Here is a 17,828-nt window from a genome sequence, read left to right as displayed (position 1 = left end):
GAAAATTTGAGTCAGTGATTCTTCGTGATCAAGAGATCCATCAAGATATCCATGAACTTAATTGAACATAAATATCGAGGTTTTACAAGAATGACAACTGAAGACCTCTCTTTGGTCGGAACGCTGCCTCAGGTGACATGCATTTTATGGTCTGGTGAAAAAGAATCTATTTCTTTCTCTCAACATGCAACTAGTGTCATGAGAGTTCTAGAGTTCAGCTTCACTGGTTAAGATTGTTTAGCTCCATCCTCGAGTATAAGAACGGAGGGGGGGGGGGTTAATTATTTAAATTTTAAGTAATTTAACGAAATTGGCTTCTAGTTTTACGTGAGTAAATAAGGTTTAAATATATTTAATATAGTTTTATGCATAATTGACTTAATAGGCCTAAGTCTAGAAAACAATCTCATATACGATTGGCCGTTTGTTTTTCGCTTGAATTATGGATTAATCATATGGATTAATCATATTAAACGAAATATTTAACAAAATTTAACAGGAGACCGAACGAAAGAGCTTTCTCATTCATTGTTAATGGAGAAAATGATATGTTCCGTCAAGTGAATTGTATGTATTTTACATCGCAAAATGCTAGCAAGGAGTTTTTGTTCAAGAGAATAGAAGGATACCTTTTTCCCTGTCAGAAAGCTTGAAAAGGTATAATAGGTGACACAGCAACTTTCGAAACGGGGAACCTCCCATTTGTTCGTAAACTGTGTTTTTTTTTTACCTTTTGTACTTTTATGATTCAATTCTAAACAATGAAAAAATAAAAAAAAAAACCAAAACAGAGAAGGACATATTGATGGGGTTGACGCAGAAATCACATATTTTTTATGAAAATGTTAGCTTTTTGGAAATAAGATTTAATGGGATGCAGTGGTAGAGAGCAGATATATTTTATATTCGCGTCAGGTGTTTGTGTGTCCAAACAAGTGATAAAACTAAATTTAACAAGAGTACCGCAAGGCGGAGCATACCCGTCAAATTAGCTTATCGATCCCGATGCAAGTTACAACACTTCTGTTTCCTACAGCGCTAACGCACTCACAAACGAACACACAATTGCGTTACTATTTCTCCTCTAACACCGTTGCAGGGGGACAATAAAGAGGGGTACATTTCATCACATACGTTACTTCAATCAAGATGAACTAATAAATTTACAAAATTAGATTTAGTTTAAAAGAAGGAAACACCTTTTTCTGCATTTCAGTTTTCTCTTTCTTTTTCATAGTACGCATGCACAGTTCTGTGTTCGAATTTTTGCGCTCTCCACGCAACAGAATGTTTAAAGATCCTTGTTTTTTCTTAAATCCCTGATACTGCGAAAAGTCCCTCTAGGTTGAGCTTTTTTATTCGTTATACAATGTCTACATAGTAATGAATTGACCAAATACCCACTAGAATAAATATAAAGTAGATGCTCAATTTTTTTTATTACTAATGAGAAATTCTCTCTAAAAGTTCAGGTATTGGAAACAAGCTATGAGAAACTAGAGTGTTTCAAAGTTCGTAGTAAAAACTTATAAATGTGTGCATTTTGCCATCTTCAACAAAGAATTAAGCAAAAATAGGGAAAAATGCTTTATAAAATTTTTAAACAGTTTTCTTTTTTTATTAAATAGTTGTATATTTGAGATCAGTAGATCGGCTCAATGTAAAATATTTTAAAGAAATACAAAATAGCGCGAAAAAACCTTAAACCTTTTGCCATTCTGAAATAGATTTTACGGATTTAGGAATATTGAAACAAAACATAAAGTCATAATAAATGGAAGAGCGGGAAAATTATGTGATTTTAAATAGATATGCAGTCATTAGAGATTCAAGTGAAATTCACAATTTTCAGAAATTCAAAGGACCTAAAACATACTTAAATAAACATTTTTCTTTGCTCTATGAGCAGCATCTATACATATTTAAAATCATTAACGAAGGAAATAAACACGATATACTTCCCTTTATTTGATTTTCTAACATCTCTTCGACATTATACCTAGGATAACGCTGCCTGTAAAACACTGAGTGTACAATATGTAGTAGTTTCTCCCAACTACCTTAATTTAAACGTCATAATAGCAATGACGTCACGACACAACAATAGATCTGACATTATCATACGTTAAACATGTCTTTCACATTAAAAGTCTTTACGTTACGAATGGTGTGTTCGTGTTTTGATCGTGAATATTTGCAATAATATCGTAATTCTTTTTTTTATATATATATGCTGCGTATTCAGATAATAAAAAAAATGAATTTGATATGTTCCACATAACACATCCTTAAGCAGAGTAAAAATTTATTGTTTGCGTATAGAATCAACTGATTCATACAGATAAATTGAAGATACTCTGAGTGAATCTATAAATAAGCAAGTACATGTACTCTTACTGAATATTCCCGAGGAATTTTGTTTTAAATCCTATCTTGCATAAATTGCAATGTACAGGAAGAAAGAAGTCATTACTTTTGGGGAGAAAAGAAATTCTCGTGAAATAATATCCATACAGCTAAAATTTAAATCCGCACCCAACACTTCCAGGATACAAATTGATATGGTTAACTGATTTACTGTAACAAACAAGATGTGTTTGTGAAACAATGATGCCCCCGTATGGCAGCTTATGATGAAGGTTGATGTTCCTCAAATGCAAGTCAAACTCCAAGGTCAAGGTCAAAAAGTCAAAATTGATGGTATCAAGAGAAATGTATTGTCACAAGGAATACACCTGTGAAATATGAAAGCCCTAGTAGTAACGGTTCAAACGTTATGAACAACGTTAAAGTATTTTTGAAGTGGATCGAATTCAAAGGTCAAGGTCAAAAGGTCAAAAATATTTATACCAATTTAAGGTCTTGTCACAATGAATACACATGTAAAGTTTGAAAGCCCTAGCACCAACTGTTCAAAAGTCATGGCCAAGGTTAAAGTTTGGTATTTTTTGTAAAAGTGTGTCAAACTCCAAGGTCAAGGTCAAGAGGTCAAATTTGGTGATACCCCCCCCCCCCCAAAAAAAAGGATGGTCACAAGGAATACACCTGTGAAATATGAAAGCTATAGCACCAACCAGTCAAAAGTTAGGGGCAAGGTTAAAGTTTTTGCGGACAAACAGACAAACAGACAGACGGACGGACAGTACAAAAACTATATACCCCCGACTTTTCGATTATGAAGACATAAAAATGCACTATCACTTTCGCCGATGTAATTTATAAATAACATGTGTCTGTCAGATGATAAAAAGTCATGTGACGTCACAAAAAGTTAAAAAAAAAAAAAAACAAAGATCAAGTACTGTGAAATCACTTATTTTCAAGGTGGTTTAATTTCAATTGTTTTCAAGGTATGAAGGGAACCGCTAAATCATATCCATGTCGAAATATAAAATTTCATATGCAAAATAACTCAGCCTTACTAAAACAACGAAATCAAACCAAATATTTTTCCTCAAATTTCGAAAAATTGATCCAATGCAAAATGTGATTCAACAGTGTAATATATCTGATTAAACTCCTTCGCAAATTGAGGATACGTACATACACAGACATTTTAGGGGGAAACCGAACTATATTCCAACTTGCCTCTACAATATGACCTCATACTAACTTATATGACGTGAACGTTACAATAAAGGTTTTAAAGCATTTAAAACTTCATTCATTGCAAGATATAATGTAAATTGAATCTTGGCATTTTTAGATACTATAAATAACGAAGTATTTGACACGGGCATTAAAAACCTAACCCATGACGTCATAGCTTTTGATCAAATTTTTGCCGAGTGAAAATTGTTTAAATAGATCCGAGTTTTCTCTGCTCTCAATTAGTATTGTTTAAACGGACTTTTGAGCTAGCTTACTATTCGTTATGTTCATATTTAATATATGAAGCTATATCAAAAAAATATATACCGTCCATCCCCCATCCATAGTCTTCATATCACAGTAGACTCTGACTAAAATGTTGATGTCCCCATATGGATATATCTCATACACACCGGAAATATTTTGACCATTTTTATGAAGATCCTTACAATCTTTAGGAAGAACTGAAATAGGAAATGGAAAATGCAGTTCATAACATTTAATTGTATGGATGATTTTGTATGACATGATGAATGCCTGAAAAAGCGCCGATTTGTTTGTTTGTATGTTGTTTAACGTCCCTCTCGAGAGTTTTTCACTCATATGAAGACGCCGATTTTTAAGAGGTGTGCATGTGACTATCCGAACCTATAAGAGCCGTATAGTCACAACTAGACAGAATTCAAAATTCAATATTTTTTTATTTAATTGTATTATCAAATAATCAGAAATTTTGAAACATTTCTTGTATCTAACGAATAAATACTCATAATATAATGCATAACACAACAACGTAATATGGTTAAATTTCAACAGCTAAACAACTGTAACAGTTTTAAAGTTGAAAACAATATCATTAAACAATAAATACTTAACATTTTACTAATAAAGGAATTAAGTCGTCTCGGTACGGGCGTCTGTCGTTCTTACCTTCACAGCGGCTCATGGTAATCATTTAAGAAAATTGGTTTTAGCTCTACCGAAAAAAAAAATTGACAGATCTTTTTTTCTTAATTGACAGGCAAATAGTTTTTTTTCCGAATTATAACTGTTTCTGATTAGTCGATTGAATTATTGTGACTTAATGATACCTCTACGAATTCCATAAAACATCAAAGTCACAAGAAAACAAAATCAGGTAACACAATCGTGACAAAACTTAAGACTCACTGGCACTACAATCAACGTACAGGATAAAGCGTTGGATATAAATGAGTTGCTGAATTTTGATGAATGAAATAAAAATAGTTTTTAATTGATTTGGTTTGTTTTTCTTATAACAAATTTCAGAAAACTTTGACTTAGTTAGTCCCCGCGGGATGAAAATATTGTTTCTTTTCCGTGTCTATTAATATTTCATACATTCTTCGCTAATAATTAATGTTGCCCCAAACCCTGTCAATGTTTGATTATTAAGGTCTTCCGTCTTCAGCGGAAGACCTTCTTGTTATTCTTAGGTTTCTTTTTCACTTTTATTATTATTATTGTTTTTTTTCTTACCGATTTTGTGCACGCGATTTCTCGAAAACGGCTCGATGGATTTCCATGAAACTTTCAGGACATATGTAACATCAGTTGAACCTTATGCGATTTTTTCTGTTTTGATGACGTCACTTCCGGTCCGGAGATATTGCCGATTTAATGGTTTTCGAAGGGCCGGATTGTCCGCAGATGTTCTCATATACTGCTTTAGTTAGAAACATGAAACTTTCAGGTATGGTAGACCTATCTCTGTAGATATGCGGAAGGCGTTTCATTTTTGTCGGAAGTGCCGCGCGTCGGCGCTCGCTATGGCCCGAAAAAAGTCCTATCGGGAATTTTAAATTTTCTAACACTTTTTCTATAATATCTTCTTACCTGTAAATATTTTGTTAAAACATATAGAACAAAAGTTGTGTAGAATGTTACGATCTTTCAAAGGATACCAACAATAAGGGCCTGGCCCCTAACATTAGGGAGCTAGAGGGGCCAAAAGTGTTTTCCTGATATCTCAAAAAGTATTGAGAATTTGTATAGCATCATAGAAGCAAAGTTGTTCAAAATGATAAGTAGCAGCTAAGGAGACCATTAAAAGTCGTCAAAATGACGTCACTTCCGGTCACACCGAGAGTAATGGTAAATGGCTCATTTTTGAACATATGACCGTAGAAGTCTCTCGATCTCAATCTCATCTCCTTCAAATTTAGACGGAAGACTTATTTGTTGCTTTGCAACAAGCTCGTCTAGTTAAGGTCTTCCGTCCCAACGGAAGACCTTCTACTGATTCTGATGGTTAAGATTATTATTCTTTTTTAAGGTCTTCCGTTTCCAACGGAAGACCTTCTACTGATTCTGATGGTTAAGATTATTAAGGTCTTCCGACTTCAGCGGAAGACCTTACTGTTATTCTTAGGTTTCTTTTCCACTATTTTTATTATTGTTTTTTTTTCCTACCGATTTTGTGCACGCGAGTTCTCGGAAACGGCTCGCCCGATTTTCATGAAACTTTCAGGTCTGATAGAGAATTAAAAAATCTAGATATATATTTTTTTATTTTGATGACGTCACTTCCGGTCCGGAGATTTTCGAGATTTTGTGATTTTAGAGGGTAAGTTTGTCCGGGCATTTTCAAGAAAAGCACTTAACACAGGAACGTGAGATTTTCAGTGATGATACAGCAACATATGTAGATTTGTACTTGGAAGTTCATTTTTACCCGAAATACCAAACATCAACGTCCGCTACTGCCCAAATTTTTATCTTCTTTTTCCTACTTGTTAACTTTGATGCCTCATATCTTGCTTATTTCTCAAGGGATTTTAATAAAAATTTCAGAGTTTATAGACGTTACAAAACTCTATCAGAATAATATAATATTTTTCCAAAATCCACTTCCGCTTTCGAGTTATTTCCCTTTAAGTGAAAATTTAGGGTCTTTAATTTCCAGACAAATATTCCGAGACTACGAAAGTTGGAACATAAATACTACTGAATGTAAGAAACAGAAGCAATGAAGTTGTGAACATTGGTTTTTGTTTTTTGATTTCTGCGTTCAAACTGCCGCTAGATAGGGGTCAAAAATTAGGACGCATAAAAGAGCAAAAATTGACACGTTTTCCTTTGTATCTTTTAAATAAGAAATATTTTATTAAGACATGTAGAATAAAAGTTGTAAACAATTTAATTACCTTTTATTTGACACCACTAAAAAGGAGCTGGCCCCTTAAATTAGGGATCTAGGGCCCTTGAAAGTTTTTGCTTTATAACTCAAAAACGAGAAAATATTTCGATATGGCTGTCGATGAAAAGTTGTTCCTTTATACCTTCTTTGTCTCATGAAAATATTATTTTGTTCAGTCTTGTGTATGGTAGGGAAGAAAAGCTAGACCCGTAAACAAGGACCCGTTTTCATTTGTGAAGAAGAACTCTTTATGCGTATAACTGAAATAAACCTGCCATAAATAATATATCTTTCAACGCTGTATCCTAATTTTTTTAAATTAAGTTTTAAACGTGCTCTTTGGTTCCTATTCAAATTATTCGGTGACAACTTTCTCTTTTTATTGTGTTTTAAAATAAAGAACCTTCCAAGAGAGAAAGAGAGAGAAACAGAAAAAAGTACAAGTATCTTTTCTTTGTTTAAATATGAAAGCAAACAATATAAACGCGAAAAAACTTTTAAGAGTCAAATAATTCACAATCATTAACTGCGTGATTCTTACATTCACCTGAACCCCAGATTCTATTCTGTTTACCGTTACGTAACCCATCCCTCGATCACGCGCGGCCGAGAAGATCTAAAGCGATCCACCGCGTGTGAACCATTGACCCACAGTCGTAAACAAAATAAAAATCGGCGTATTAAGTCTATTTTGTAAACAATTAATGGACAATTATTAATATGGAATATTTGAGATTATGTTGGTTTATCTTTGTTTTAAACGTGATCATGATACATGTAGCCTTAATCCAAAACGTCTGGCCAGGTTTTGTGTTTGTTTACAATTACGCAACCATTAACCGTTCCTTCGATCGCTTGTGGTCAAAGCAATCCATCGTGTGCATGTAAACCAGTGCGCAGTCATCAAACATTGTTGTTCTAAATCTAATTTGCAAACACAACGACTTACACGGGAAAATATTATTTTCTTTAAGTAAATCGAATCTTTCAAATAAATTATCTTAATATCTTAGATTTGATTTAAGTACAAAACGCTAAGCATTTAATCAGTCTTGAATTTTAAATGTTCGTTATCTCCATATTTCAATTGTTTTAACGTTACCAACAATTTATTTCCCAACCGTGTGTAATTTTACTTTTAATTTGGTGATTCATTGCGCATGGAGTAGCGATCTGCGGTTACTTTAATTTAACAATTAAACGCACAAGCTTTGCGCTTTCTCTACTTTTTGAAACAGTAAATTAATCCGTTTTCAACACAAATATTTCTAGTAATATTTTTTTCATCACAGGTTTTTATCATGATTATACCAACTTTAAACTTTTAAAGAGAATCTTCCGAATCATAAGGGTGAGCAGTCTTACTTTAAAAATGATTCGTTATTTTTTTGAAAAGTAAACAATGATATGGATTAAACATTGATAGGTAACTCCGTCACGTGGCCAAGGTCTGAACTTCATAAGCAACTTCTGTGTTGCACTATGCCTATTTATATTACAGGGTTGATAGTAAAGTTTTAATAAAATACCTCAAGATTTTAAAGCAATGAATTTTGTTTTTATAATTAATTCAAAACCCGTAAATGATCTTTTTTAAGTATAGTATGCTAACATCATAATTTTGTTGTGGGATTAAATATCGGTAGCGGGTTATACATGTAGATAACAATAAACCTATATCGTATGTCCAGAACTGTAAATTTCAGAATGCATATAACATATTTTTTTTTAAATATCAATTGGGACGGAAAAGGTACACACCGGGAAAATTTTAGCATCACTTGAATATCTAACTGCAGAACTGTACATGTAGCTTTCCAAAAAAAAAAATATTGATGGACCGGAGTCTCTGGTCATCCATCCCATTTTTTTTTTCAGACCAGTGAATTTCAGTGCAGCTACTGAATATCACAAATTTATCATTCTTAATTACTACACTCTGACAACTTTTTTTCAATTATTAAAATAATAATCGGCAGCCTTTGTATCATAAACTATTAAGCTATTTGTATCCTTTACCGTATAGAATTGAGTATTTTCTTTCAAATAATTGACTTGTAACTTACGTACATTACTTTTCTGGATTAGTTTTAAAAAATACGAGAGAGAGAGAGAGAGAGAGAGAGAGACTCATTTGCTCATGTACATATATACTAGGTAGTTCCTTTATCAAATATTGTTCAATTTTCTTAATTTTATTTACAATATCAATCATAATCTCTCTATTCTGTAAATCTATTTGTTGATTATTTTCAACTTCAATCACAATATGTAGTACTAAAATGAAGTCCATGCACGGGTGCTTTTGTACACCTGGAAATAATTTTTATTTAATCCTTTGTCCATGCCTTCCTCCTTCACGGAAAAAAGATTAATTAATAAATTAACCGAACGAGGTTGAAAAAAACGCCGGACTATTTTTTTTCTCTCAAATTAACTGGATTGAATATACTTTTTTCATTTCACTGTACACGTGTCCTGAATAAAACTGCGTGGTTTGGGTTTGTCAAAGTGTTTTTAGACCAAGATAAGTCAGTCGCAACTTCTCGGGCCTTTCCAACTTACGGAAAAAACCTCTAATGTATTACGTAGACCCCCCCTCCTTCCCAAACTTTGAAATAAATGACTATAAAAGATCTTCTCTCAATGAGGGAAGATATTTTATCTGTTGAGTATTGAGTATAACTTTATTGAATGTAAAGATATTACCTAAAATATGCTAATTAGCTAGAAGGGACTTTCAACTCCGTCTATCCTTAATAAATAGGAAGCGACTCCATCTTGTATAAAATTTTAACATCCGGTAATGTTAAAACATTCGGGGTTGTTTTTCCGACCTCTGACGGAAACGCCCGAGATGATGCGATTGCGGAATCAGGATTTTTAAACATCTTCATTGGACAGTTTCGCTTATTTTGCACTACGGGGTTTTTGAAAAAAAATGTGTTGATCGACATCCAAATAAAATGGTAATTAAATAGAGTGCCAAATATATCATTGGCGAAAATTTGTTTTATAAAAAGTGTTTCTTACAAATAGAGATTTATATATGTACATGTAGATAACCCTAAATAGCTAAAAATTTATTGGTTTTGTCTATAGCAGATGTTAATTTAGTTCTTAGCTGACATTTACTTACGTGTATAAATAAATATAAAAGCCAATTGTATGTATGTATGTATGTATGTATGTTGTTTAACGTCCCTCTCGAGAATTTTTCACTCATATGGAGACGCCACCACTTGCCAGTGGAGAGCTGCAAATTTTATCCTATACTCGGCACTTACGGCCATTGAGCAGTGAGGGATCTTTTTCGTGCCAGCACCTACTGCGACACGGGACCTCGGTTTATACGGTCTCATCCAAAGGACCGGTCTCCATGTCCCACAGTGGGATTCGAACCCGCGACTTAAGGATCAACTCCTTACTCCGCGACTCTAGAGCAGACGCTCTAACCACTGCGCCACGTGGGCGACCCATGTAATTGTAACCAAATATTCCAAAGCAATTATTCATATTTATAGGACCGATAGTTGATTAAATTTCCTCTCATCAGTAAACGTATATCCCCCCGGAAATAGATAAAATGCTTCCCTTCAGAGGCGAAGTTTTCAATCATTTTTTTTTTGGGAGGGGGGGGGGGTGCATCAAAACGTCGATCGTAAAAAAAATTGACTATATAAAAATAATTTCAAATTTTAATCAGTACCCCATCTCTCAGGACCCGTCTGTCCCTCCAAGTTTGCCCAGGCTATGACTTTTTGGATTAACTGGAAGCTCATACTTGGTACAAAGATTGCCAATGATCCTAGGGTGTGTCATGGTCTTGATCCAAGGTCATTCCAGCAAATTCAAGGTCAGTGGAGAAAGAATAAATGTTTTGTCCGAGCCATTTATTTGTAATTGAGAATCACTGGAAGCTCATTCTTGATACAGATATTGCTTGTGACAAAAAGGTTTGCTTCGACTTTGACAAAGAAAATTGTATTATTACGATCTAGGCTGTAATTTTTTATGTTCGCACTTGGTACAAAGATTGCTTATGGTCCGCCGATTTTAGATGACTTAAAATAAGGTTATTTCAGCAAATTCAGGGTCACTGGCAGAAAAAGTTGTAAAATGCCTGTCTGGGATATGAATTTCTACGGGGGAATCACTAGAACCTCTTTCTTAAAACAGAGGTTGTTTGAGATTGAGGGTTTGTCTTGACACCGACCCAAGGATATTCCGTCAAGTTCAAGGATACTGACAGAAAAAAATTAATTTCTATTTCATGCTATGATTTAGTAATAGAAAATCACTGGAAGCTCTTACTTGAAACAGAGATTGCTTATGAACGGAGGCTGTGTCATGACCTTGATCAAAGGTCTTTCTGGCAAGTTCAAGGTCACTTGCAGAGAAATAAGAAAACATGTCCAGGCATAATTTTATTATTGTTTTTTCCTACCGATTTTGTGCACGCGTGTTCTCGGAAACGGGTTGTTTGATTTTCAGGAAACTTTCAGGTCTGGTAGAAAATAAAAAAAAATCTAGATATTTTTTTTTTATTTTAATGACCTCACTTCCGGTTCGGAGATTTCTGCGATTAGGTGATTTTTAGAGGGTCACTTTGTCCGTTCGTTTTCTAAAAAAAACACTTAAAATAGGAACTTGATATTTTCAACAATGAAAGAGCAATGTTCATAAATATGTACTAGGTAGTTCATTTTTTCCAGACGTGCCGCACTTTGACGCTTGGTATGCTCCAAAAATAGTCTTATTGAGAATATAAAAGTTTTTAGCATTTTTTCAAGAATATCTCTTTACTTGTAAATATTTTGTTAAAAGATATAGAACAAAAGTTGTGCAGAATGGCAAGATCTCTAATTTGATATCAAAGGGATCTACAGGGGCTGAAAGTGTTTTCTCAATGATCTCCAAAACTATTGAGAATTTGTGATACATCAAAGAAGCAAATTAAAATGACAAGTAGAAGTGAATAAGATTGCCGAAAGTCGTCATATAACGTCACTTCCGGCCAAAACGGAAGTAGTCAAAAAATGCATATTTTTGCCGTTTTCGACATGTTATTAGTTAATTTATGTAATCAGAAGCGTCCAACCAAATTTATCATCCCTCAACAACACTTCCGGTCAAACCGGAAGTAGCCAGAAATAGCTTATTTTGCAGGTTTTGATGCAAAATTGTAATTTTAAAGTCACTGGAGACGTCTAAACTCATTCCTTTCTCTTGCTGACGTCACTTCCGGTAAAAACAGGACGGAAGACCTACTCGTTGCTTTGCAACGAGCTTTGCTCTAGTTCTTATTATTCTTTTTTTTTTTTTCCTAGACGCCAACTTTGAAGCTTCATATCTTCCTCATTTCTGAACGGATTTTGTTCAAATTTTCAGAGCTTTTAGACTTTGCAAAACACTCTCAGAATACTGTAATACAATTCGGAAATTACCTTCTGTTCACGAGTTATTCCCCTTTGATTGAAATTTTTATGCCTCTGGTTTCCAGACAAAGGCTCTGAGACTGTAATAATTGGAGCACAAAACCCTTTGAAATTGAAAAGAAGAAGCATTGAAGTTGTGCACATCGGTTTTTGTTTTTTGATTTTTGCATTAAAAATGGCGCTAGAGAGGGGTCAAAAGTTAGAACGCGGAAAAGAGCAAAAATTTTGACATATTTTCCTTTATATCTTTAAAACTAAAAATATTTTGTTAAAACATGTAGAATAAAAGTTGTGCATAATAGCAAGAGCTTTCATTTGATATCATTTAAAAGGGGCTGGCCCCTAAAATTAGGGATCTAGAGCCCTTGAAATTTTTCGCTTTATAACTCAAAAACGGTAAATATTTCGATATGGCTTTTGGAATTAAAGTTGTTCTTTAACACCTTATTGATCTCATACAAATGTTGTTTTGTTCGAGTATTGCGTAATATGTCGTAATATGTAGGTAAAAAGCAGGTCCCGTAAACAGATAAGCGTTTTCATTCGGCAAGTAAATCGGAACTCTTCATGTGTATAACTTTAACAAACTTGCAATAAATTATATACCCTACTGTATTTAATGCTAATTTTCTTCTAAATAAGGTTTTAAACGTGTTCTGTGGTTCACTCATAAATTATTCTTTACAACTTTCTTTTCTTTTTTAATTTAGATTTAAAGGGAACACGTCTTCAAATAAAGGAAGGAATTAAATGTATCTATATAACTATATAAGTAATATTAAACTTTAAGCATCGAATAATTAATGATCATTAACAGTACGCATTTCTCCATGTTCACCTAAATGTTTTTAGTTATGTAACACAACCCGCGATCCCACGTTGCCGAGGTCACCATCGACCAGCCACCTGCGGTCATAAACCATGTAAACAAAACAAATATCTGTGAAGACTGTGATCACGTTTTAAATCCATCGTGTAGAAACAACAACTAATGAAACATTGTGTTTTTTAAATTTATATTGAATCTTTAAGATAACTTAATCTCATCTTTGATTTAATCTTAATTTCAAACACTAGTGCATAAAATCATTTCGAATTTTAATCGCTTTTACCGGCCTGTTCACTGTCGACACAGCAATACGATTTAAAAAAAAAAAAACAAAAAAACAAAAAAAAAAACAATTTATTTCTCTGTCCCGTGTAATTGCATCTTTGATTTAGTCTTAATTTCAAACACTAGTGCATAAAATCATTTCGAATTTTAATCGCTTTTACCGGCCTGTTCACTGTCGACACAGAAATACGATTTAAAAAAACAAACAAACAATTTATTTCTCTGTCCCGTGTAATTGTATTCTATTTCAATTGTAATTGAAAAGTTGCTAAGGCAAATAATTGCAATTAGTGATGGAAGTATTAAGTATTATTACTTGTGTAAAGTATAATTTTTACTATCAGTCTCCTAATTGTTTCTTCATTTAATTTTTCAATTAAATATTAAACTACATGTATATACATCAAATAATACTTTTAAACATACAATAATTCACGCCTTCTTATAGCACAGTTTACATTCTGCTCTGTCGCTTTGTAACCTAGTCTTCGTGCACACGTGGTCGCAGAGAGCCGGGGTCATATCGGTATTAAAATACATTGTGTACTCATAGCGATTAATGGAAAATTGGGTTTGAAATCATTTCGAATCTTACATATTATTTTATTTTACTCTACCTCACGCTTATTTTTATCAATCCTTACCGCCCGTGCATTTATTCATTTCAAGTTTTACGCATTTTAATTGCCGACTTAACCATTAAGTTTGCAACAATTTATTTTTCTGTCTCGTGTTTTAAACTGCATGAACACATGCATGATAATTGTAAGTGGAGGTGACTTTTTCAATTCTCGGCATCCTCACATGTGATTTCGGAACCTTAATTGACATTGTGAGGATGAATTCTCGGGAAAATCGAAAAGTTTTACGGATACATACATACATACATGCATGCAAGTACAGAACATGCTCTTTTTCTAAGCACGATCATGAATTCGAATGTACAAGTGTACATGTATATGCAAGAGCGCCCCAAATGTACGCATATCGAGTGTTTAAAATACAGAGAAATACAAAATCCCCGGTCTCTGTTTTACATTATCTTTGCAACAAAATATTGGTTAATCTGAAATCAATTTTATTGATCTATAGCTTATTTTGAAGTAAATTATCGGTCCACTGAGTTGATAATGAGTTGTTTTTATAACGAGTACATTTAGAGTATTCCGAATCACTTTTTACATTTTGACGGTAAACGATTTTATTAACAAGTTTATAAATGGTTGATTGGTATTAAAGGAAAGCCAATTCAATGAAAAATCAAATCTACATTACACGGCGAGTCTATCTACGATACAGCGGCCTTGACAGGGGTTATATTTACATCACCTTTTTAGTGTATTGCAGGTAACTTCCGGGTATTTCGAATCACCAGGTAAATGGCTAAAAACAGTCAGATAACAACATTATAATTAATGAATTAGTTGGTATTGTTTACCAAAAGTATCAAAAAATAAAAAGAATTATTTTCTTGTTGAATGTTGTTGGTTTTTTTATTAAGTTATTAAAGCCCCCCCCCCCTTCTGTAGACAACACTATAAAACAGCGTTCTCAGAGGCGGATCATGCAGAAAAGCAAATACCAACAGAATATTTACTTTCTGAAATTACCTGATTGTAAATTGTTGTCCTGTAAATATAATCATGATAATTATGTAATTTTTTTTTTACCTATGTGATTTTTTTTAATGCAAATAATTAACATTGAACTGTCATAATTCTACGAGTAGGCTACCAAATAATGATATAATGGTGATAAAAAAAATTGTGAAAAGGAATTAAACCAACTCATGTTTAGATTTCATGATTATCAAGAATGACGTATATCACTGCATACGTGTACTCGTACATATCAACATTGATCAACACTGATCAAGTGTATACCGGGACCCGGGATAGTCTTATTATAGCTCTTGCTTTGTCAAATCATTACTTTCATACCCCTTGCATTTAAGAAAAACAATGTTATAAAAAAAAATAATAATCTGACATATAACAAGTATACATGTAGCGTGTTGTGCAATTTATTTGGCTAGGGGCATGTACACACGTGGTTCGAAACTATAGGGGGCTACAAATGCGGCCATAACTAGTATATTTTTGAGGTGTTATAAAAAAACAAATAATACTCACAAAAGCTTATAAAATTGCCGTTCTATCGATACCTTATATGCCATGTTTCATCCACCAACAACGCCACGACATCGATGAGAAATACCATGCAACGTTTCTACACGGGCATTTTCTTCGAAAAGGGTAGGAAGTTAATGAATTAAAATAATTAATTCTTTTAGTTAACGCATTATGTTTACCTCTTTATTTGTTGTATGCAATAAGTATTGACCTTACTAATAATGACTGTTTGGTTGTCACACCTGTGCATGTGTCGTGCGAGGTACAGCGGTAAGGTAAATTACCGAGAGTCGTGATATGCGGGGTGATTCGGAATACCCTAAATGATCTAACATGGGCCCACATAATACGACTAAATTCGTTTCATGAATGAACTGGTTCTTAACAAATATATGTACAGTATACAATATCTTTTCTTTAGATCTGTTTGTTTATTATTTTCAACCACAACCTGCAGTTACACGAAATCCATGCACAACGGCGCTACACCTGTCAATCAAAATCACTCGATATTGTGAACTCAGTCTGGTGTTACGGCAGCATTTCCGAAGTGATTCAAAATATTCTATCGGCTAATTCTAATTTTTCGCGTTGAATAATAATATTTTGGAACAAAGTTGGAAATAAGGCTGGAGCTGCATGCTGTGAATTTATCACACCTGCAGTCTGCAGTCTATGTATATGAAGCATCTGTTGAGTAATGAATCAGAGAGCATAATATGCGGAACAAGTTTGATTGAGATTTTTACTTTTCCTTTAAGATAAAATGATTAATAACATAATTTATGCATCTAATAGATACATATAAATGTACATGTATAGCTTTTTAAAAACAAGAATCTGTAATTGAAAATGTGAAAGGGAAGAGTTTAGGTAATAGTTCTTAACCAAAATTTAATGACAGTTCATTCCTTCGTAGTCTCTATATAACTTTTAATTACGGTCGTGCCCTCTCCCCTTCAATTGATGTCTTATACATGCTTTTAAATTCTGTTATGTATCAAGAAATTTCCACAGGTACTTGTGGACAGGATCCCCCCCCCTCCCCCCAAATTCAACCCCGATGTTTGTTGGACATTTTTTTCCACAAATTATATTTATTACACTTAACTTATTCATCATGTGTACCATAGGAAAAAATCGAGTACAAGTACCTGTGGAAATTTCTATTTGCCCCCCTCCCTCCAAAAAAACTGAAATTGCTTTCTACGGGCTTGACAAAAGGTACTTGTGGACAGACCCCCCCCCCCCCCGATATTCAACCCCGGGGCTTGTTGGACATTTTTTCCACAAATTATATTTATTGCACTTACTCATCATGTGTACCATATGAAAAAATCGTGAAAACCCCATTTGATAATCGTTCCACACAAAAAATGCCTCACTGTGTATAGTTAAAACATTAATTTTTCATATTTCTTGATGAAATTAACATTAAAAACAGCAACACAAAATTAATACCGGATTACATATCACTTGAATTTATCATAAAGCAGAAAATCTGTTCTGCGGGCTTCAAGGCCAGCTCAGGAACCTAAAGATGTCCTCATTTTCCAAGTCCAGTACAGAACGTAAAATAAATGAAATAAATCACACGATCACTGGGATGAAATCAAAGAAAGAAGACTCTTGAGGAAAAGATATTTTGATTCGACTTATAGACTGAAATAAACCGATATTCTCTTTTTCTCTTTTTGCCACTCTTTCCTGGTGCCCTGGGACTCTGAATGTAGGCTCAGTATTTTTTTCACAGGTCCGTTGTACGGATTGTACCGGGGGGGGGGGGGGGGCAGACCTTCTGAAAATAGTCTTTTGCTGTAGTTTTAATATGTAAATTTTGATTTAGTTGCTGCTTGCACCCTCCCCACTCTTTGTTTCTCTACGGTCATACATAGGCGAATCCCAGCAAAAATGTAATGAACCCCCCCCCCCTCCAATACACACTTTCTTTTAAATATGTATTGCGATAGGACTTAAAATAGGAAAACATTTTCTGCATATCTCTACATCGAAAAATATAAAACAAATATTTTTTTTATATTTTCTTTTTAAAACAACATAGATAATTATGCATAGCTAATTAAATACTGAATTAAATATTTATCTTTGCAGACAATATGCTCTGGGTTATAGAACATGATGTGAAAGCGTATCGTAATGCACCTTGTAATCCTTTGGATTTTCAGATTTAAGGCCAATGCGAAAACCCAAAGACGCCGACATTTTTTTTATGCTACTGTAATCGAAGATCCGGGGGGCAAACAGTTTTTGTCCTGTCCACCTGTCTATTTGTCTGTTAGACTGTGTTAGCCTCTTTGTCCGCAAAAAACTATGCCCATAAAATTTGATTGGTTGGAACTACTGCTTTCATATTTCTTATGTGTATTCCTAGT

General features: G+C 33.8%; 1 protein-coding gene across 1 annotated transcript in view; it reads right to left on the bottom strand.

Moving 5' to 3' along the window:
• The window catches only part of LOC133186243 (fibropellin-1-like), a 101,956-nt gene that overhangs the window by 21,940 nt on the left and 62,188 nt on the right, over positions 1-17,828 (bottom strand). Inside the window, exon 15 of the mRNA XM_061321472.1 lies at positions 3,919-4,055. Within this exon, the coding sequence (XP_061177456.1) occupies positions 3,919-4,055 (137 nt within the window). The remainder of the gene's footprint in view (positions 1-3,918; positions 4,056-17,828) is intronic.

Source organism: Saccostrea echinata, unplaced genomic scaffold (genome assembly GCF_033153115.1).
Source record: "Saccostrea echinata isolate AGI-Se365-2 ecotype Australia unplaced genomic scaffold, CSIRO_AGI_Sech_v1 ptg000013l, whole genome shotgun sequence".
In the NCBI taxonomy this organism is placed as follows: domain Eukaryota; kingdom Metazoa; phylum Mollusca; class Bivalvia; order Ostreida; family Ostreidae; genus Saccostrea; species Saccostrea echinata.
This window is presented reverse-complemented; position numbering and strand designations above follow the sequence as displayed.